This window comes from Apodemus sylvaticus, chromosome 14 (assembly GCF_947179515.1).
Source record: "Apodemus sylvaticus chromosome 14, mApoSyl1.1, whole genome shotgun sequence".
NCBI lineage: Eukaryota > Metazoa > Chordata > Mammalia > Rodentia > Muridae > Apodemus > Apodemus sylvaticus.
Genome location: NC_067485.1, coordinates 71,754,755 through 71,771,281, shown reverse-complemented (window position 1 = coordinate 71,771,281; position 16,527 = coordinate 71,754,755). Strand labels below are relative to the sequence as shown.

At 40.5% G+C, this 16,527-nt stretch overlaps 2 protein-coding genes across 8 annotated transcripts in view; both read right to left on the bottom strand.

Moving 5' to 3' along the window:
- The window catches only part of LOC127665124 (uncharacterized), a 565,077-nt gene that overhangs the window by 452,094 nt on the left and 96,456 nt on the right, over window positions 1–16,527 (bottom strand). The gene's annotated exons all lie outside the window — the stretch shown is intronic.
- Window positions 1–16,527, bottom strand: part of LOC127665123 (ankyrin repeat domain-containing protein 26-like) — a 484,272-nt gene that overhangs the window by 433,201 nt on the left and 34,544 nt on the right. For 6 of the 7 annotated variants that reach the window (XM_052157536.1, XM_052157535.1, XM_052157538.1 and 3 more), the window contains exon 3: window positions 312–485. The exons of the other annotated variant lie outside the window; for it this stretch is intronic. In XM_052157536.1, coding sequence (XP_052013496.1) covers window positions 312–485 — 174 coding nt within the window. The remainder of the gene's footprint in view (window positions 1–311; window positions 486–16,527) is intronic. 7 annotated transcript variants of the gene reach the window in all.

Below are 16,527 nucleotides of genomic sequence, written 5' to 3'. Positions count from 1 at the left end.
GGCTACAATTAAGAGAGTACCCTGAAGGAAATTGCAAATTTCTTCAGAATTGCTGTGGATGGAGGTAATAATTCTCTTTAGATTGTTCCTCAGAAGAGTAAAGGAGAGAGATCATGCAGTGTTTTGGGGGAAGGAAAGCTTGGGAAGAAGGAGCTCCCATCAAAGCTGGCTCATCTAGATAAGTCTTATAAAATCCATTTATTACATTTAGCATTTGAGAGATTCTTAGGTCAAAGCTGTATCAGGATCCCAATGTAATATTTTAAAGTATGTAGGAAATAATCTGTAAATCAAAGCTGTGTCTTCTTTACCTCATTTTTTATACTGAAGTCGGCATTGTGTGCCAGCAGTTTGGCTGTCATTGAGGTGCTGTTATGCCAAACAGCATAGTGCAGTGCGGTGCTCCCAGTATTGTCCATAGCATTTGGGTCAGCACCGTGTTCTAATAACATAGCCACACAGTCTTCGTGCTTGAACTGTGAAGCCTGGGGCATTGGATCAAGAAACAGATTGGAAAGATGAGAAAAGCAAAAATGTCATAGGTTTCACTAATTATTTGCATATATCTGAGATCATGTTTATTCCAAGAATTCCCATCCAATATGTGTCACACTGAAACTGTTGGCTGCTTTCTACCTTAATTAGTGCTGTTCTGTTGTCACTGTCACGGAGATCAATGTCACAATTCCACTCTATCAGGAGGGCAACTACATTGGGATGGCCGTATGCACAGGCATAGTGCAGAATAGTTCTGTGAAAATGAAAACTTTTTAAGAATTTTTTACAAAACTAGGTCAAAAGCCACAGTTGTTCATGTAATTCTCACTAACTTTGGGCATCCAATTCAAAGAAATGTTTTTGCCTCCAATATTGGAATCATGACATATATATTTCTGTATGGGAGGCAAGGATGCTATCACTGAGCTGAACGCCCAATATGTTAAATACTTTTCCATTGTTGCAATGAAACAACATAACCAAAGCAACATGGAGAGGAAAATAGAAATGGCCCTGATAGAATCTTTCATCATTCCTCTGAAGCTTCCCAAGCCAGGCCTCCATCTCCGGAATTACCTTCAACCTTCTTAATTAGGAAGCTCCTAAAGAACAGCTCAGCAAGCATTGAAAACTCAGTGGTATTTCTTGCACAATATTCCAATGTCCTTCCAAAATCCTCCCCACCCCACCCCAAAAAATGGTCACCTATGTCATAGCACTGCCCCTCTAAGCTAGTACCAAGCTGTCATATTTAGGATTTCCATTATGTGATGAAACATCATGATCAAGACAACTTGGGGATGAATGGGCTTATATCACACACAGTTCCAGAAAACAGTTCATCTGTAAAAGCTGTGAGGTTAGAAACTCAAACAGGGAGAAACCTGTAGGCAGGAGCTGATTATGGTAAGCCATGGAGGAGTGCTGCTTACTAGCCTGTTCTCCATCTCTTCCTGAGACTGAGTTCTTGTGGAAACCAGAACCACCAGCCCAGGGATGGCATCACCCACAATGGGCAGGGTCCTACACCATCAATCACCAATTAAGAAAATGCCCTAGAAGATTGCCTACAACCAGATCTTATGGAGAAATTTTTCAGTTGACCTTCCCTCCTCTCAGATGACTTTTGCTTGTGTCAAGTTGACATAAACTGTGCAGCACAGTTGGCCAAAGTAACCTTTCTAAATTAGAACTCTCAATTTGGATTTGTCTCCTTCTTTGAACTCTGTAGCTACTCACTGCTTTATTCTCTGCATACCCAAGACCCTCATCAATAAAAAGGGAATCAAAATAAGCTCATCTCACAAGTCATAGTAGGATTATTGAAAAACATCATGCAAAGGATTTACAGCTTTTTCTACCATGAAATTGCTCAGCAATCAGATGTTTGGATATTTTTCTTTGAGGCATGGTCTTGTTACAGAATTCAGGCTGGTCTTGAATTCACAATGTGTCTCAGGAGCTGCTAACTTGCAATCTTCCCACTGTAGACCACTGGTACATGACTACACAAGTGAACACACTCTGGTTGGCTTATGACCCTGTTCTTCTCACACTTTGAGAACTTTACATTAGGATATGAATTATAACTCCTGATGTATTACGCTTTACCTGATAGCAGGTTTTAGTTTACATAATTCATAAAGTGTGCAGGAACCATAACCAACTGTGCTTACAGTAAATCATATGTGATATATTCAAAAGAATTCTGGGAGTTCTAGTTATAATATTTAAATATTCAAAATGTGAAAAAATATGACAACAGCAAATTATATCTGAAACTATTTTGTTAATTTCTAAATCTTTGGCAAAAGAAATACCAGGACTAAAATGAGGATAATTTTTTCATTATTTTGATTTGTACAATGTGAAGAAATGAGAACTTTCACTTGGCTAATATTTCAATTAATTGATAATAGTTTTAGACAGGGCATAATTCTTCAAAGTAGTTACTTGTTACAACTTCCTAATTTCAGAAATGCTATTTAAAAATAAATAGGTCAAGTTTCTAGTGGACTTGAGACCCCCCTTCTAAGTAGGACTGAAGTATCTATCCTCTTTGGTCTTCATTCCTCTTGAGCTTCATGTGGTCCATGAGCTGAATCGTGGGTATTCCATGCTCTTTGCCTAATATCACTGATCAGTGAGTACACACCATGTGTGGTCTTTTATGACTGAGAAACCTCACTCAGGATGCTATTTTCTAGATCTAGCCATTGCCTTCAGATTTCAAGAAGTCATTGTTTTTAATATCTGTCTGGTGTTACATTGTTTGAATGTACTATATCTCTAGACTTTCTACTCAGCACAGGAAAATCTGCACACATTAAGGATGAGAGGCATTTACAGCCCATAGAATGAGTGTGCTTAATAAGAGAAACAAAGTGATTTGGTGAACTACTGAGTAAAAAGAATAAAGTTTAGGAATTCATTTATATTTAAATTTGTGGGCATTTTAATAAATTTAATTAACAATCTTATTATCACTCACAAACATAAATCAAGAAATCAGTAAGACTGCACTTACAGTTGTTTTATTAGCAAGTCATATGAGATATAAATTAATAACTTCTCTGTAATCATTCTCTTCCCATAATGTGAGGAAATTACATTAACAAAAGAATACATGAACTTAACTGCAAACCTTTACTTTAGTATTTGGTACTACTCTAGTCTGATTCTTTGGACTGAAATCATTTTCGTGTGTGTGTGAGTTTTTGAGTGTGTATGAGGGTGTTTATTTTTTATTTTCTATATTCTTTGTTTACATTCCAAATGTGTTCCCCTTTCCCATTGCCCCCTACCTATATGTCCCATAAGCTCTTTTCTCTCCACCTATTCCCCAATCACCCCCTCCCATTTCTCTGTCCTGGTCCTCCCCTACAATGCTGGATCAAGCCTTTCCATGAAAGGGCCCTCTCCTTCCTTCTTCTTGGGAATCATTTGGTATGCTAATTGTACCTTGAGTATTCAGAGCTTCTGAGCTAATTAATATCCATTTCTCAGTGATTGTATTCCATGTGTTTTCTTTTGTGACTGGTTTACCTCACTTATGATGATATTTTCCAGTTCCAACCATTTGCCTAAAAATTTCATGAATCCATTGTTTTTAATTGCTGAGTAGTATTCCATTGTATAAATATACCACATTTTCTGTATCCATTCCTCCATTGAGGGCCATCCAGGTTCTTTCCAGCTTCTGGCTATTATAAATAAGGCTGCTATGAACATAGTGGAGCATGTGTCCTTATTGCATGTCGGGGAATCCTCTGGATATATGCCCAGGAGTGGTATAGCAGGGTCGTATGAGGGTGTTTATATGTCGTGTGTGTGTGTGTGTGTGTGTGTGTGTGTGTGTGTGTGTGTGTCTTCCAGTGAGTTCTTCCCCTAACCTAATGGAGACCACTGTGTTCTGATGCTTGGCTGAGAGCTTCACCATCTGTATTGGTCAAGCTCTGGCAGAGACTGTCAGGAGGATAGATAAATGAGGCCCCTGTCAACAAATGTTAAATTAGCAAATATCTGGGTTTAGTGTCTGTAGATGGTATGGATCCCTAGGTGGAGACTGTCTTGGTATAGCTTTTCCTCTGGTCTCTCCCCATATCTTTGTCCCTTATACATCGAAGGACCCATGGCTCCAGCTGCACATGTAGCAGAGGATTGTTACCAAAGGAAGGAGAAGCCCTTGGTTCTGTCGAGATTAGATAGCCAAGCGTAGTGGAATGGCAGGACTGTGAGGCAGGAGTGGGTGGGTGGCTGGGGGAGCACCCTCAGAGAAGAAGGGGAGGGAGTTGGATAAGGGAGTTGTGGAGGAAACACTGAGAAGGGGGATAACATTTGAAATGCACATAAATAAAACAACCAATAAAAAATCAATAAAAAGAAGACACTGGGTGGTTTTGTTTCATTCCTTTCTTGACTGCGGATGTGGTATGACCAGATCATGTCTCTGATTTCCCCATTATAATGAACTATAAGCTAGAACTTTAAGCCTTAAACTTAAGTTTCATGATGAGTAATTGATTTTACGGATAAAATCCAAATTGTACCAGAAATATGAGTTTCACAATGGCCAATGAATAATATATACAATATTATATATTGTACTCTCTCCATAAGAGAGAATAAAGTTGGATTGAATATACCATTTCGATTTTCAAACTGCTGGTATTCATATATGGACTTACAAAATTAGGCATTTACCCAGCACAATGAAAGGTAAATATGTGTCAGGGGCTTCATATCAGTTGGTGTATTGTTGGTGGCTCAGAACCTGAGAGATCTCAGGGGTCCAGATCAGATGAGACCAGGTTAGACTGCTGGTCTTCCTATGAAGTATTACTCCTCCTCAGCTTCTTCCAGCTTTATTCTAATTCCACCACAGAGGCCCTCAGCTCCTCCTGTTCATTGGTTGGGTGTAAATATCTGCATCTGACTCAGCTGCTGTGCCTCTCACAAAGCAGCCATGCTGGGCTCCTGTCTCCCAGGTCTCTGGTAAATTAATGGAGTACTTCCCACTCCTACCTCCTCATATTAATTCTTTCCATTCTTTCTGCTAGCCCTCAGGGCTTCTGTCTTCTTCCCCCCAACCCCAACCTACAATACCTGATCATGTTCCCTTTTCCCTTCTCCCCTCTCCCACCCAGGTCTCTCCCTCTCTCTGCCCCATATGAATGCTTTCTTCTGCTTCACAGGTGGGATTGAAGCACCCTCACTTAGGCCCTTATCTTGTTAAGATTCTTGAGTTCTGAGGATTATATCCTGGGGATTCTGTACATTTTTTGGCTAATATCCATTTATTAGTGAATACATACCATACATGTCCTTTTTGGTCAGAGTTAATTCATCCAGTAGGATAATGTCTAGTTCCATCTATGTGCAAGTACCTATAAAACTCAAGAGGTTCTCATTCTTAATAGCTAAGTAAGTAAATTTTGTAAATTTTGTAAATAAACCACAAGTTTCCAACTTCCAGCTATCACAAAAAGGCCATTATGAACGTAGTGGAACACATGCCCCTGTGGGGCAGCTTTTGGATATGTGCTCAAGAGTGGTATAGCTGGATCTTCAGGTAGATATATTTACGATTTTCTGAGGATCCTCCAGATTTATTTCCAAAGCTGTTGTACCAGTATGCCATCACATCAGCAATGGAGGAGTGCTCCTCTCTTTCTACATCCTCACCAATGTGTGCTGTCACAAGAGTTTTTGATCTTAGCGATTCGGATTGGTATACTATAATATCTTAGGGTAATTTTGATGTGCATTTCCCTGATCACTAAGGAATTTGAACATTTCTGTAAGTTCTTGGCCATTTGAGATATCTTTGTTGTGAATTCTGTTTAGTTCTTTACCTCACATGAATGCTTTCTTCTGCTTCACAGGTAGGATTGAAGCATCCTCACTTAGGTTGTTTGTTTTTGTTTAGGTTGTTTTTTTTTTTTTTTTTGGTTTTTTTTTTTTGGTTTTTGTTTTTGGTGGTTAGCTTCTTGAGTTCTTTATATATTTTGAATACTAGCCCTGTCTGAATGTTACAAATAATCAACAAAACCAAGAGCTGGTTCTTTTAGAAAATCAAAAAGATAGAAAAACACCTAGCCAAGCTATCAAAAGAGCCCAGAGACAGCACCCAAATGAAAAGGGAGACATAAAAACAGAAAGTGCGGAAATTCAAAAAATCAACAGATCATCCTTTGCCATAGAGTTCCATACCCAGGTGACACAGGGAGATAGCTAGACTCCCAGAAGTGTAGACATGACTGGGGACACACGTATGACCACCCATGCTGCTCAGAGGAGCCTGCCTGAAACCCTTACAACACAAGATCCTAGGGGCAGCCTAGGACAGGTGTCTTCTGATTTCTGTCTGTGCCCAGAGCTGATCCTGGGCCACAGAGCTACATCCACAAATCCCAGCAATAGAGAGCCAATCTCCTAGGAGTACCTACAAACCTGAGTTAACAGGTAAGACCACTACTTCTCTTCAAATTCCTGGCCAAAGAGCAGCCTGCTCAAAGCCATCAGGACACAGGAACCAAGGATCAACTATGGACAGAATCATTCTGGTTTCTGTCTCTACCCGTGAGCTAAACCTGTACCACACTTCTCCATACCTAAATTCACCCAGAGAGAGAACTGGTCTCCCAGGAGTACTGACACAGGCTTGCAGACATACAAACCACAGTCATAGACAACAAGACCAGCTAACTTGAGAGATAACAATATGGCAAAATGCAAACGCAAGAACATGACCAACAGAAACCAAGTCGATATGGCATCATCTGAGCCCAGTCCTGGATACTCAGCACACTGCAAAAACAAGATTTGGATTTAAAGTCTCAGCTCATGATGCTGAGAGAGGACTTCAAGATTGACATGAATAACTCCCATAAAGAAATGCCGGGGAACACGGGTAAATAGGTAGAAGCCCTTAAAGGAGAAACACAAAAAATCCCTTAAAGAATTATAAGAAAAAACCAACAAACAAGTGAAGAAGTGAACAAAACCATCCAGGACCTAAAAATGGAAGTAGAAATAATAAGGATACATGCCCACTATGATCATAGCAGCCTTATTTATAATAGCCAGAAGCTGAAAAGAACCCAGATGTACCTCAACAGAGGAATGGATACCGAAAATGTGGTACATTTATAAAATGGAGTACTATTCAGCTATTAAAAACAATGAATTCATGAAATTCTTAGGCAGATAGATAGAAGTAGAAAATATCATCCTGAGTGAGGTAACCCAATCACAAAATAACACACATTGCATGCACTCACTGATAAGCTTAGAAGCTTAAGCCCAGAAGCTTAGAATACCCAATGTGCAATTAACAGACAAAATGAAGCCCAAGAAGATAGAAGACCAAAGTGTGGATACTTTGGTCCTTCTTAAAGGGGAACAAAATACCCATGGTAGGAGATACAGAGAGACAAATTGTGGAGCAGAGACTGAAGGAAAGGCCATTCAGAGACACTATTGTGGATGCCAACAAGCACTTGCTGACAGGAGCCTGATATAGCTGTGTACTGAGAGTCTCTGCCAGCACGGGACAAATACAGGTTGGTGCTCTTAGCCAACCATTGGATTAAACATAAATTTCCCAATGGAGCTTGAGAGGAGATTCCTGCCCCATAGTAGGAACAGCAATATTAACCAACCACTACCCCCACAGACCTTCCAGGGACTAAACTATTAATCAAGGACTACACATTGAGGGACCCATGGCTCTACCTGAATATGTAGCAGAGAATGTCCTTATTGGACATCAAAGGGAGGAGAGGCCCTTAGTCCTTAGAAGGCTAGATGCCCAAGAATAGGGGAATTTCAGGACAGGGAAGCAGGAGTGGGTGTGTTGGTGAGCAGGGGAAGAGGGGATATGGGTGGGGTGTTTTCAGAGGGGAAACCAGGAAAGGGGCTAACATTGAAATGTAAATAAAGAAAATATCTAATAAAAACACCATAAAAACTGATCATATCATACTGCAAAAGCCTATACACAACAAAACTGGAACATCTAAATGATATGGATGATTTTTCTAAACAGATACTACATACTAAAGTTAAATCAAGAGCATGTAAACTAACTAAAAAGGCCCATAACTCCTAAGGAAATAGAAGATGTCATTAAAAAACTGAAACAAAAACAGCCTAAGGCCAGATGGCTTCTGGGCAGATTTCTATCAGACCTTCAAAGAAAAGTTAATGCCAACACTCTTCAGACTATTCCACAAAATTAACACAGAAAGAACACTACCTAATTAATTCTGTAGAGCCAAAATTATTCTGATACATAAACGAAACAAGGACGCAAAGAAAGAAAGAGAACATTAGATCAATTTGACTTATGATCATCAATGAAAAAGTACTCAATAAAATACTAGCAAACCGAATCTAAGAACACATCAAAGTCATCATTCAGCATGACCAAGCAGGCTTCATCCCAGGGATGCAAGGTTGGTTCAATACACGAAAATTCAATAACTATATAAGAAAGTCAAAGAAAAAATTAATGGTCATTTCAATAGATTCTGAAAATACATTTGACAAAATGTATCACCCCTTCATGTTAAAAATACTGAAGTGATCAGGAATTCAAGGCCCATACCCAAACATAATAAAATCAACATGCAACAAACCAACTGCCAATATCAAATTAAATGGACAGCTTTTCACTTTTAAAGTTATATTTTCCTGCTCACTATTATGACTCCAGCCATGAAACCTCTTTAAGGAAAACTTGCATAAATGGAAAGAAAACCCATATTTGAAAGATACACAGTCTGTATCTTATTTTCAGCAAACTGCAACTAAAATGATTATGTCTATTTATTTGTGTATATAATAAACTGAAGGACATGTGAATGAAAATGAGGCCAACCTACTATAGTGCCTGGGAGAGAAATAGGTACATCAGTCACAGAAAAGAGGAGGTCTGGATACTACAACATTAATGAATTCAAGAACCAGTGGCTTTTTGTGGTGAACAGCTCTAGGTCAGCAGGGCCTTCCGCCCTTCCCCCACCCCACTTCCCAGAGCAGTGGAATAACTGCCAAGCACTGAGATTACCATGAAATCTTAGCGACAAAGGTCAGCATACTAGTCAGTAGCCCTGCGAACATTGGCAGTTCCTCCTACTCCTAGACACTGGGGCCACTTAGGGAAGCTGACACATTTCTTTCTCCACCTGCCTCCCAGCCTGCCCCTTTCCCCTGACCCCCAGCCCCAGACACCTGTCATTGCTGTCTCGGTCATTGATGTCATTTTTCCTAAGTATGAGTCTGTGCTCTACTGTGGCAACATCACCCCGGGTAGCAGCCTTGTGGATCTTGCTGAAGGCTTTGTAGCTTTTGATCTCTCTGGCAGAAGAGAGGCCAGTACCACTCTGACATGGCCTCCCATGGCCTGTGAAGGACTCCCTCTGGCCGGTGGAGGATCCAGGGGAAGATGGCCTTCGATTCCAGCAACACGAGGAGCTCATGGTGGAGCTCCCCACCCACCCACCCCGAGTCACCCCAGTCACCCCAAGTCACCCCGACCCCTCCCCTCCCTCTTGGCTCTTGGCCACCCTCAGAACCAACACACTGATATAGATCTGCAAGTGAGTCTTGTCACCACTGCCAGCAAGACCAGGACAAAGCACCCACAGGCAAGCTCAGTAGGAGAGAGTCCAGCCAGAACAGGTACTCCTGTCAACTGACTTCTATCCAACTGTTGCCAAGCAACGCATCTAAACACAGGCATGCGCACTCTGACCAATGGGAAAGCCGAGGTCCAACAGCTGTTATAGAGGTTCTACCTCTCTACTTCATGGACAGTAGGTCAAAGAAGAAATAAGGAAAGGCATCAAAGCCTTTGTAAATTAAATACAAGTGAAGGCACAACATACCAAATTCTATGAAACACAATGAAATCAGTGCTAAGAGGAAAGGTCATAGCCCTAAGTATGTTCATTTAAAAAAAGTAGATTTCTCATAATAAAAATTTAAATATACACCTATATTTAAAGTTCTAGAAAAAAGAAGCAAACACCCAAGAGTAGACGCTGAAAATAATCAAACTCAGGACTGAAATCAGTTCATTAGGAACAAAGACAACAGGACAATGAATCAGCCAAGCCAAGAGCTGGTTCTTTTAGAAAATCAACAAGATAGACAAAACCTTATCCAAACTAAATAAACATCAGAGAGACAATATCCACACTGACAAAATCAGAAATGAAAAGGGAAACCTAAGAACAGGTCCCGAGGAAACGTAAAAGTCATTAGGTCTTACTGGAAAAGCATCTTCTCCAACAATTTGGAAAATCTTAAGGATATGGATGATTTTCTAGATAGATACTTACCAGAGTTAAATCAGGGAAGCAAATTAAATAGTTCTGTAACCCCTAAAGAAATAGAAGCAGCCATTAAAATCTAGAGGCTCACAGTCTGAGGTTCTCAGATTTCAGGCAATCGAGATTCAAGGGCCAAGATCATCCTCAGGTCCCACAAGAAAAACAGCCAAGATGACTGTGGACAGTATTCTGGTGTCCTAGATGGGCCTGGCACATCCCACAAGTCAGAGATGGACACAGAAACAGTCTCCTGGGATCAGACTTAAGACAAGCCCAGATTGGGCTTGGGGATAAAGGAAGTGGCTTTGTAATCCTGGTGACCTGTGGCCTATCCGCAGGAGTCTTGAAGGTAGAAGAAGAGACCTTACTCTGCACCAATGTCCTCTGACACCCAGATACACACCCCACCCCAACATCATACACGGTTATAGAAAATATTAAAAGTTCAAACAAAAGGCCAGTTGGCCGAGGCCTGACAGCCTGCCTGACACTCTACACACATACACACACACATTCTCTCTCTCTCTCTCTCTCTCTCTCTCTCTCTCTCTCTCTCTCTCTCTCTCTCTCTCTCTCTCTCTCTCTCTCTCCTCTCTCACAATATCCCTCTGATATCTTCTACATCTGAAACTGACTGATATGCAGGGCAGCAGCTCCATGCTGAACTGTATTTTTTGGAAAATGGAACTCAATAAAGCTATTAAAATATCCATAGTTTATACTTACCAAAAGCTATTAAACCCTGCATATTTTGCATTTATTAAAAGTCATTAAGATCTCCATATTTTATCTTTTTAAAAAAGGAATGGACAGTAATTTTTATTTGTGGCCATTCTTAGGCACAGCATGCTGAAACACGAGTCTTGCAGACTGCATCATTCCAAGAGGAAGCAGGTACAGCATCCTGCCCAAGGTCAGAAGCAGCACACAGCAAGGCTGATGTGCAGACACCGTCTTATAATACACAAAAGGTGTGAAAGTAGCGTTCTTTTTCTTGAGGCTTTGATATGGTATTCATCAGTGCATACACAGAAGACACTGAAGCAGCTTTTTACCTATTGCATATCCTGAAAACACCTCTACTGATATGGCTTTATTTCACAGATTGTCAATGAGAACACATAAATAAGAATGCCAATTCCATGTTTTTATCACCTACCACTCAGGCAAACAGGCATCTTGCCAATGACTGGCTACACACATATTCTAGGCAAACAAATTTTAATATTTACACTTCATTAAATCAATACATATTCCCATCAGGAATGGTCCTATTCTACAAAGGTAAATCACTGAAGTCCTGAGAGATGACTTAAAAGCATTATTTCTTGGCCCAGCAAGATGACTCGGTATTTTAAAGCACTCACTCCTCTTTGGCTCCTTGTATCCATCCCATGTCAGATGTCTCAAAACTGCCTGTTACTGCAGTTCTAGGGGATTTGATGTCCTCTTCTGGCCTCCATAGACACATGTATACACATGGCACAAACTCACAAAGACAGGCACATAAATCTTTTTAAAAATTTTTCAGCTCTAATGATTAATTATAAGATAATTTAAAACAAATCTATGCAACAGATGGTACTTGCCCCACAACTGTGATGTAGCAGAGAGCTACAGCCCCGGCACACTGTCTTATCTCTGACTGAGGGAGAAGGCAAAACTGTTGCTCTCAGACTGCCAATGCTCAAAGACTAAGGTGCTTCATGAATCCACTGAGTTGTAGTCCATCATGAAGCCAGTTCCTGTTCTGGCAGAGGAGAACCACCCTCCTCCCACGGAACCACATCATAATAGAAGTGCTCATCCTTCGTGCCCACACAGAAAAATAAGACCCAATGCACAGAATTGCTTTCTATGCCCACAGGAGGCGTCATCCTGGACTCTCTGTGGGTTCTCTAAGATCAAGGGTCTGGTGCACTGCTTCTAGGCTGAAGAACTTGTAGATGAATGAAGTGTTATGGAAGCACCTGGTTAGATGAAAAGCATCACAAGAAGTACAAAGGAGGACAGTGACTTCAGAGGGAGACCCCAACCAGTCATGGCTCACTTGTGAGCCTCTTCTGTGGATATAGGTTTTACCTAACTGAAATGATTAAGATGCCAAAATTCAGCATCCTTTCATGCTTAAAGTCTTGGAGAGAACAGGAATTCAAGGCCCATACCTAAACATAGTAAAAGCAATATACAGCAAACTGGTAGCCAGCATCAAACTAAATGGAGAGAAACTTGAAGCAATCCCACTGAAATCAGGGACCAGGCAAGGCTGCCCCCTTTCTCCTTATCTTTTCAATATTGTACTTGAGGTACTAGCTCCGGCAATTCGACAACATAAGGAGGTCAAAGGGATACAAATTGGAAAGGAGGAAGTCAAACTATCATTATTTGCAGACGACATGATAGTCTACCTAAGTGACCCAAAAAACTCCAGTAGAGAGCTCCTACAGCTGATAAACAACTTCAGCAAAGTGGCAGGTTATAAAATCAACTCAAGCAAATCAGTGGCCTTCCTATACTCAAAGGATAAGCAGGCTGAGAAAGAAATTAGGGAAATGACCCCCTTCACAATAGCCACAAACAGTATAAAGTATCTTGGGGTGACTCTTACCAAACATGTGAAAGATCTGTATGACAAGAACTTCAAGACTATGAAGAAGGAAATGGAAGAAGACCTCAAAAAATGGGAAAACCTCCCATGCTCATGGATCGGTAGAATCAATATAGTTAAAATGGCCATTTTGCCAAAAGCAATATACAGATTCAATGCAATACCCATCAAAATCCCAACTCAATTCTTCACAGAGTTAGAAAGAGCAATTATCAAATTCATCTGGAACAACAAAAAACCCAGGATAGCTAAAACTATTCTCAGCAACAAAAGAAAATCTGGGGGAATCAGTATCCCTGACCTCAAGCAATACTACAGAGCAATAGTGTTAAAAACTGCATGGTATTGGTACAGTGACAGGCAGGAGGATCAATGGAACAGGATTGAAGATCCAGAAATGAACCCACACACCTATGGCCACTTGATCTTCGACAAAGAGGCTAAAAACATCCAATGGAAAAAAGATAGCCTTTTCAACAAATGGTGCTGGTTCAACTGGAGGTCAGCATGCAGAAGAATGCGAATTGATTCATCCTTGTTTCCTTGTACTAAGCTCAAATCCAAATGGATCAAGGACCTCCACATAAAGCCAGACACTCTGAAGCTAATAGAAAAGAAACTGGGGAAGACCCTTGAGGACATCGGTACAGGGAGAAAGTTTCTGAACAGAACACCAATAGCGTATGCTCTAAGAGCAAGAATTGACAAATGGGACCTCATAAGGCTACAGAGTTTCTGTAAGGCAAAGGACACCATCAAGAGGACAGATCGGCAACCAACAAATTGGGAAAAGATCTTCACCAATCCTACATCAGATAGAGGGCTAATATCCAATATATATAAAGAACTCAAGAAGTTAGACTCCAGAAAACTGAACAACCCTATTAAAAAATGGGGTACAGAGTTAAACAAAGAATTCTCACCTGAAGAACTTCGGATGGCGGAGAAGCATCTTAAAAAATGCTCAACTTCATTAGTCATTGGGGAAATGCAAATCAAAACAACCCTAAGATTTCATCTTACACCAGTCAGAATGGCTAAGATTAAAAATTCAGGAGACAGCAGGTGTTGGAGAGGGTGTGGAGAAAGAGGAACACTCCTTCACTGCTGGTGGGGTTGCAAATTGGTACAACCACTCTGGAAAGCAGTCTGGCGGTTCCTCCGAAAACTGGGCACCTCACTTCCAGAAGATCCTGCTATACCACTCCTGGGCATATATACCCAGAGGATTCCCCACCATGTAATAAGGATACATGCTCTACTATGTTCATAGCAGCCCTATTTATAATTGCCAGATGCTGGAAAGAACCCAGGTATCCCTCAACAGAAGAGTGGATGCAAAAAATGTGGTATATCTACACAATGGAGTACTATTCAGCCATTAGAAACAATGAATTCATGAAATTCTTAGGCAAATGGATGGAGCTAGAGAACATCATACTAAGTGGGGTAACCCAGACTCAAAAGGTGAATCATGGTATGCACTCACTAATAAGTGGTTATTAACCTAGAAAACTGGAATACCCAAAACATAATCCACACATCAAATGAGATACAAGAAGAAAGGAGGAGTGGTCCCTGGTTCTGGAAAGACTCAGTGAAACAGTATTCGGCAAAACCAGAACGGGGAACTGGGAAGGGGTGGGAGGGAGGACAGGGGAAGAGAAGGGGGCTTACGGGACTTTCGGGGAGTGGGGAGGGGCTAGAAAAGGGGAAATCATTTGAAATGTAAATAAATTATATCGAATAAAAAATAAAAAAATAATAAATAAATAAATAAATAAAGTAGACAGCAGTCAAGAAAGATGCTTGATGTCAACTTCAGACATGCACCTAGACATGTATTCCGACATATATGTCAGCATGCATATATATACATATAGAAAAATCATTAAAATTTTTATTTTTGTATATAATGATGCTGGTGACAACAGTTAATAAAAGTGTTTCTTTTTGTGGAATAGTAAAATTTTCTTTAGTATTTAATCTGAAAAAGCCATAGAAATATTTGACAAATTTGTGTGTGTTGGGAAGTTGATGCCAGGGACAGAACCCAGGGAGTTATGAATACTAGCAAGTGCTCTAGTGAGCTATAGCTATACTCAACATTGTCATTTGATCTGTTTTTGTTTTTATCTTTGCTTTTTCAGACAAGGTCTCATTCTATAGCCCAGTTTGGCCAAGGATTCATTATGTAGATCCAATTGCCCCTGAACTCATGGTGATCCTCCTGCCTCCACATGCAGAGTACTGGGTGAGATTACAAAATTAATCCACTATACCCATCTCAACAGATGTTAAACATGTAATAAACAGACATCTATAGGATGTGTTTACTTCCATCTTATTATATGCATAAAACAACATCTGGATCTCTATTCTTTTTTTGGAGATGGAGGATAGCCTCAAACTGGTAAACTTTCTGCCTTAGCCTCCTAAGTGCTGGGATAATAGGCATGTCACCACACTTAGGTCCAGCAACAAATTATTTCTTTATGGTTTTATCAAAATTAAAGAAAAGAAGGGAGGGGGAGGAACAGGAGGAAGAGGCAAAGGGAGTGTACGGGAATGGGGAGGGAGAAGGCCTTTCTGAAGACTGCTTAGCTGTCTCTGCTCCTTGACCTCCCATCTGCACCTTCCCTCAGCCTACAAGCACAGACACAGTAATGCTGGCCCTGGTCCTGATGGCTCCAGGAATCCTTCCATACTTGATGCAGGTTGCTCAGATTCTACAAAGACAGTGAAAACAAAACAAAACAAAACCAGAGCCATGCTAGGGGAGACAGTGGAAGAATCACTTGTACCAATAGCCAAGTGAGTGGCCTTGGGAGACACTTGACATCTACAGGCCATTTACTGACTGGTCGGTAGATAATACTCCTCATGGTTCCCAGCTCTAAAATGTATGCTCAATTCTCTAGAAAAATCACAGCCCCACCTCCACCCTTCAACACAGGCACTCTCAGTATTCCTAGACCCCTACACTGCCAGCCTGCCATTACTCCTAATCATTCTCACAAATACAGACTCACCTAGTTGCACTGCTGTCAAATGGTGTGAGGAAAATTAATTCCATCATTCAAAGGTCATGGTGAATAAGAAGCCAGTATATACAGCAAATGTGAACATTCAAATACTATCACCGTATTACTAAAAGTGGTTTCTGGTAATAGTGGAAGTCTGAATATCTATATATAATATAAGAGTGGAAGTCTCAAAGGATGTTTTGGGATTTTTGAGTGTTTTAAAGGTAACAATATGAATTATCACTATATGGTCACATAAAATATGTGCTGGCAGACTGTAGTAGGAGAATGCTTAAATTTTGAAGTCACCAAACATTTTTATCCTGACTGTCTATCTATCTCTATATCTATTGATCTATCTATCTCTATATTTATCTATCTATTCATCCATGTATTCATCCATCTATATACTATCATCTGTATACACACACACACACACACACACACACACACAGTGCATGAGCAAACACAAGCACCATGCCAGCAGTCTATGTGGAGTTCAGACGAGAACCTTTCTCTTTCCTTCCCCCATCTGGGTTCCAAGGATGGAAATTAG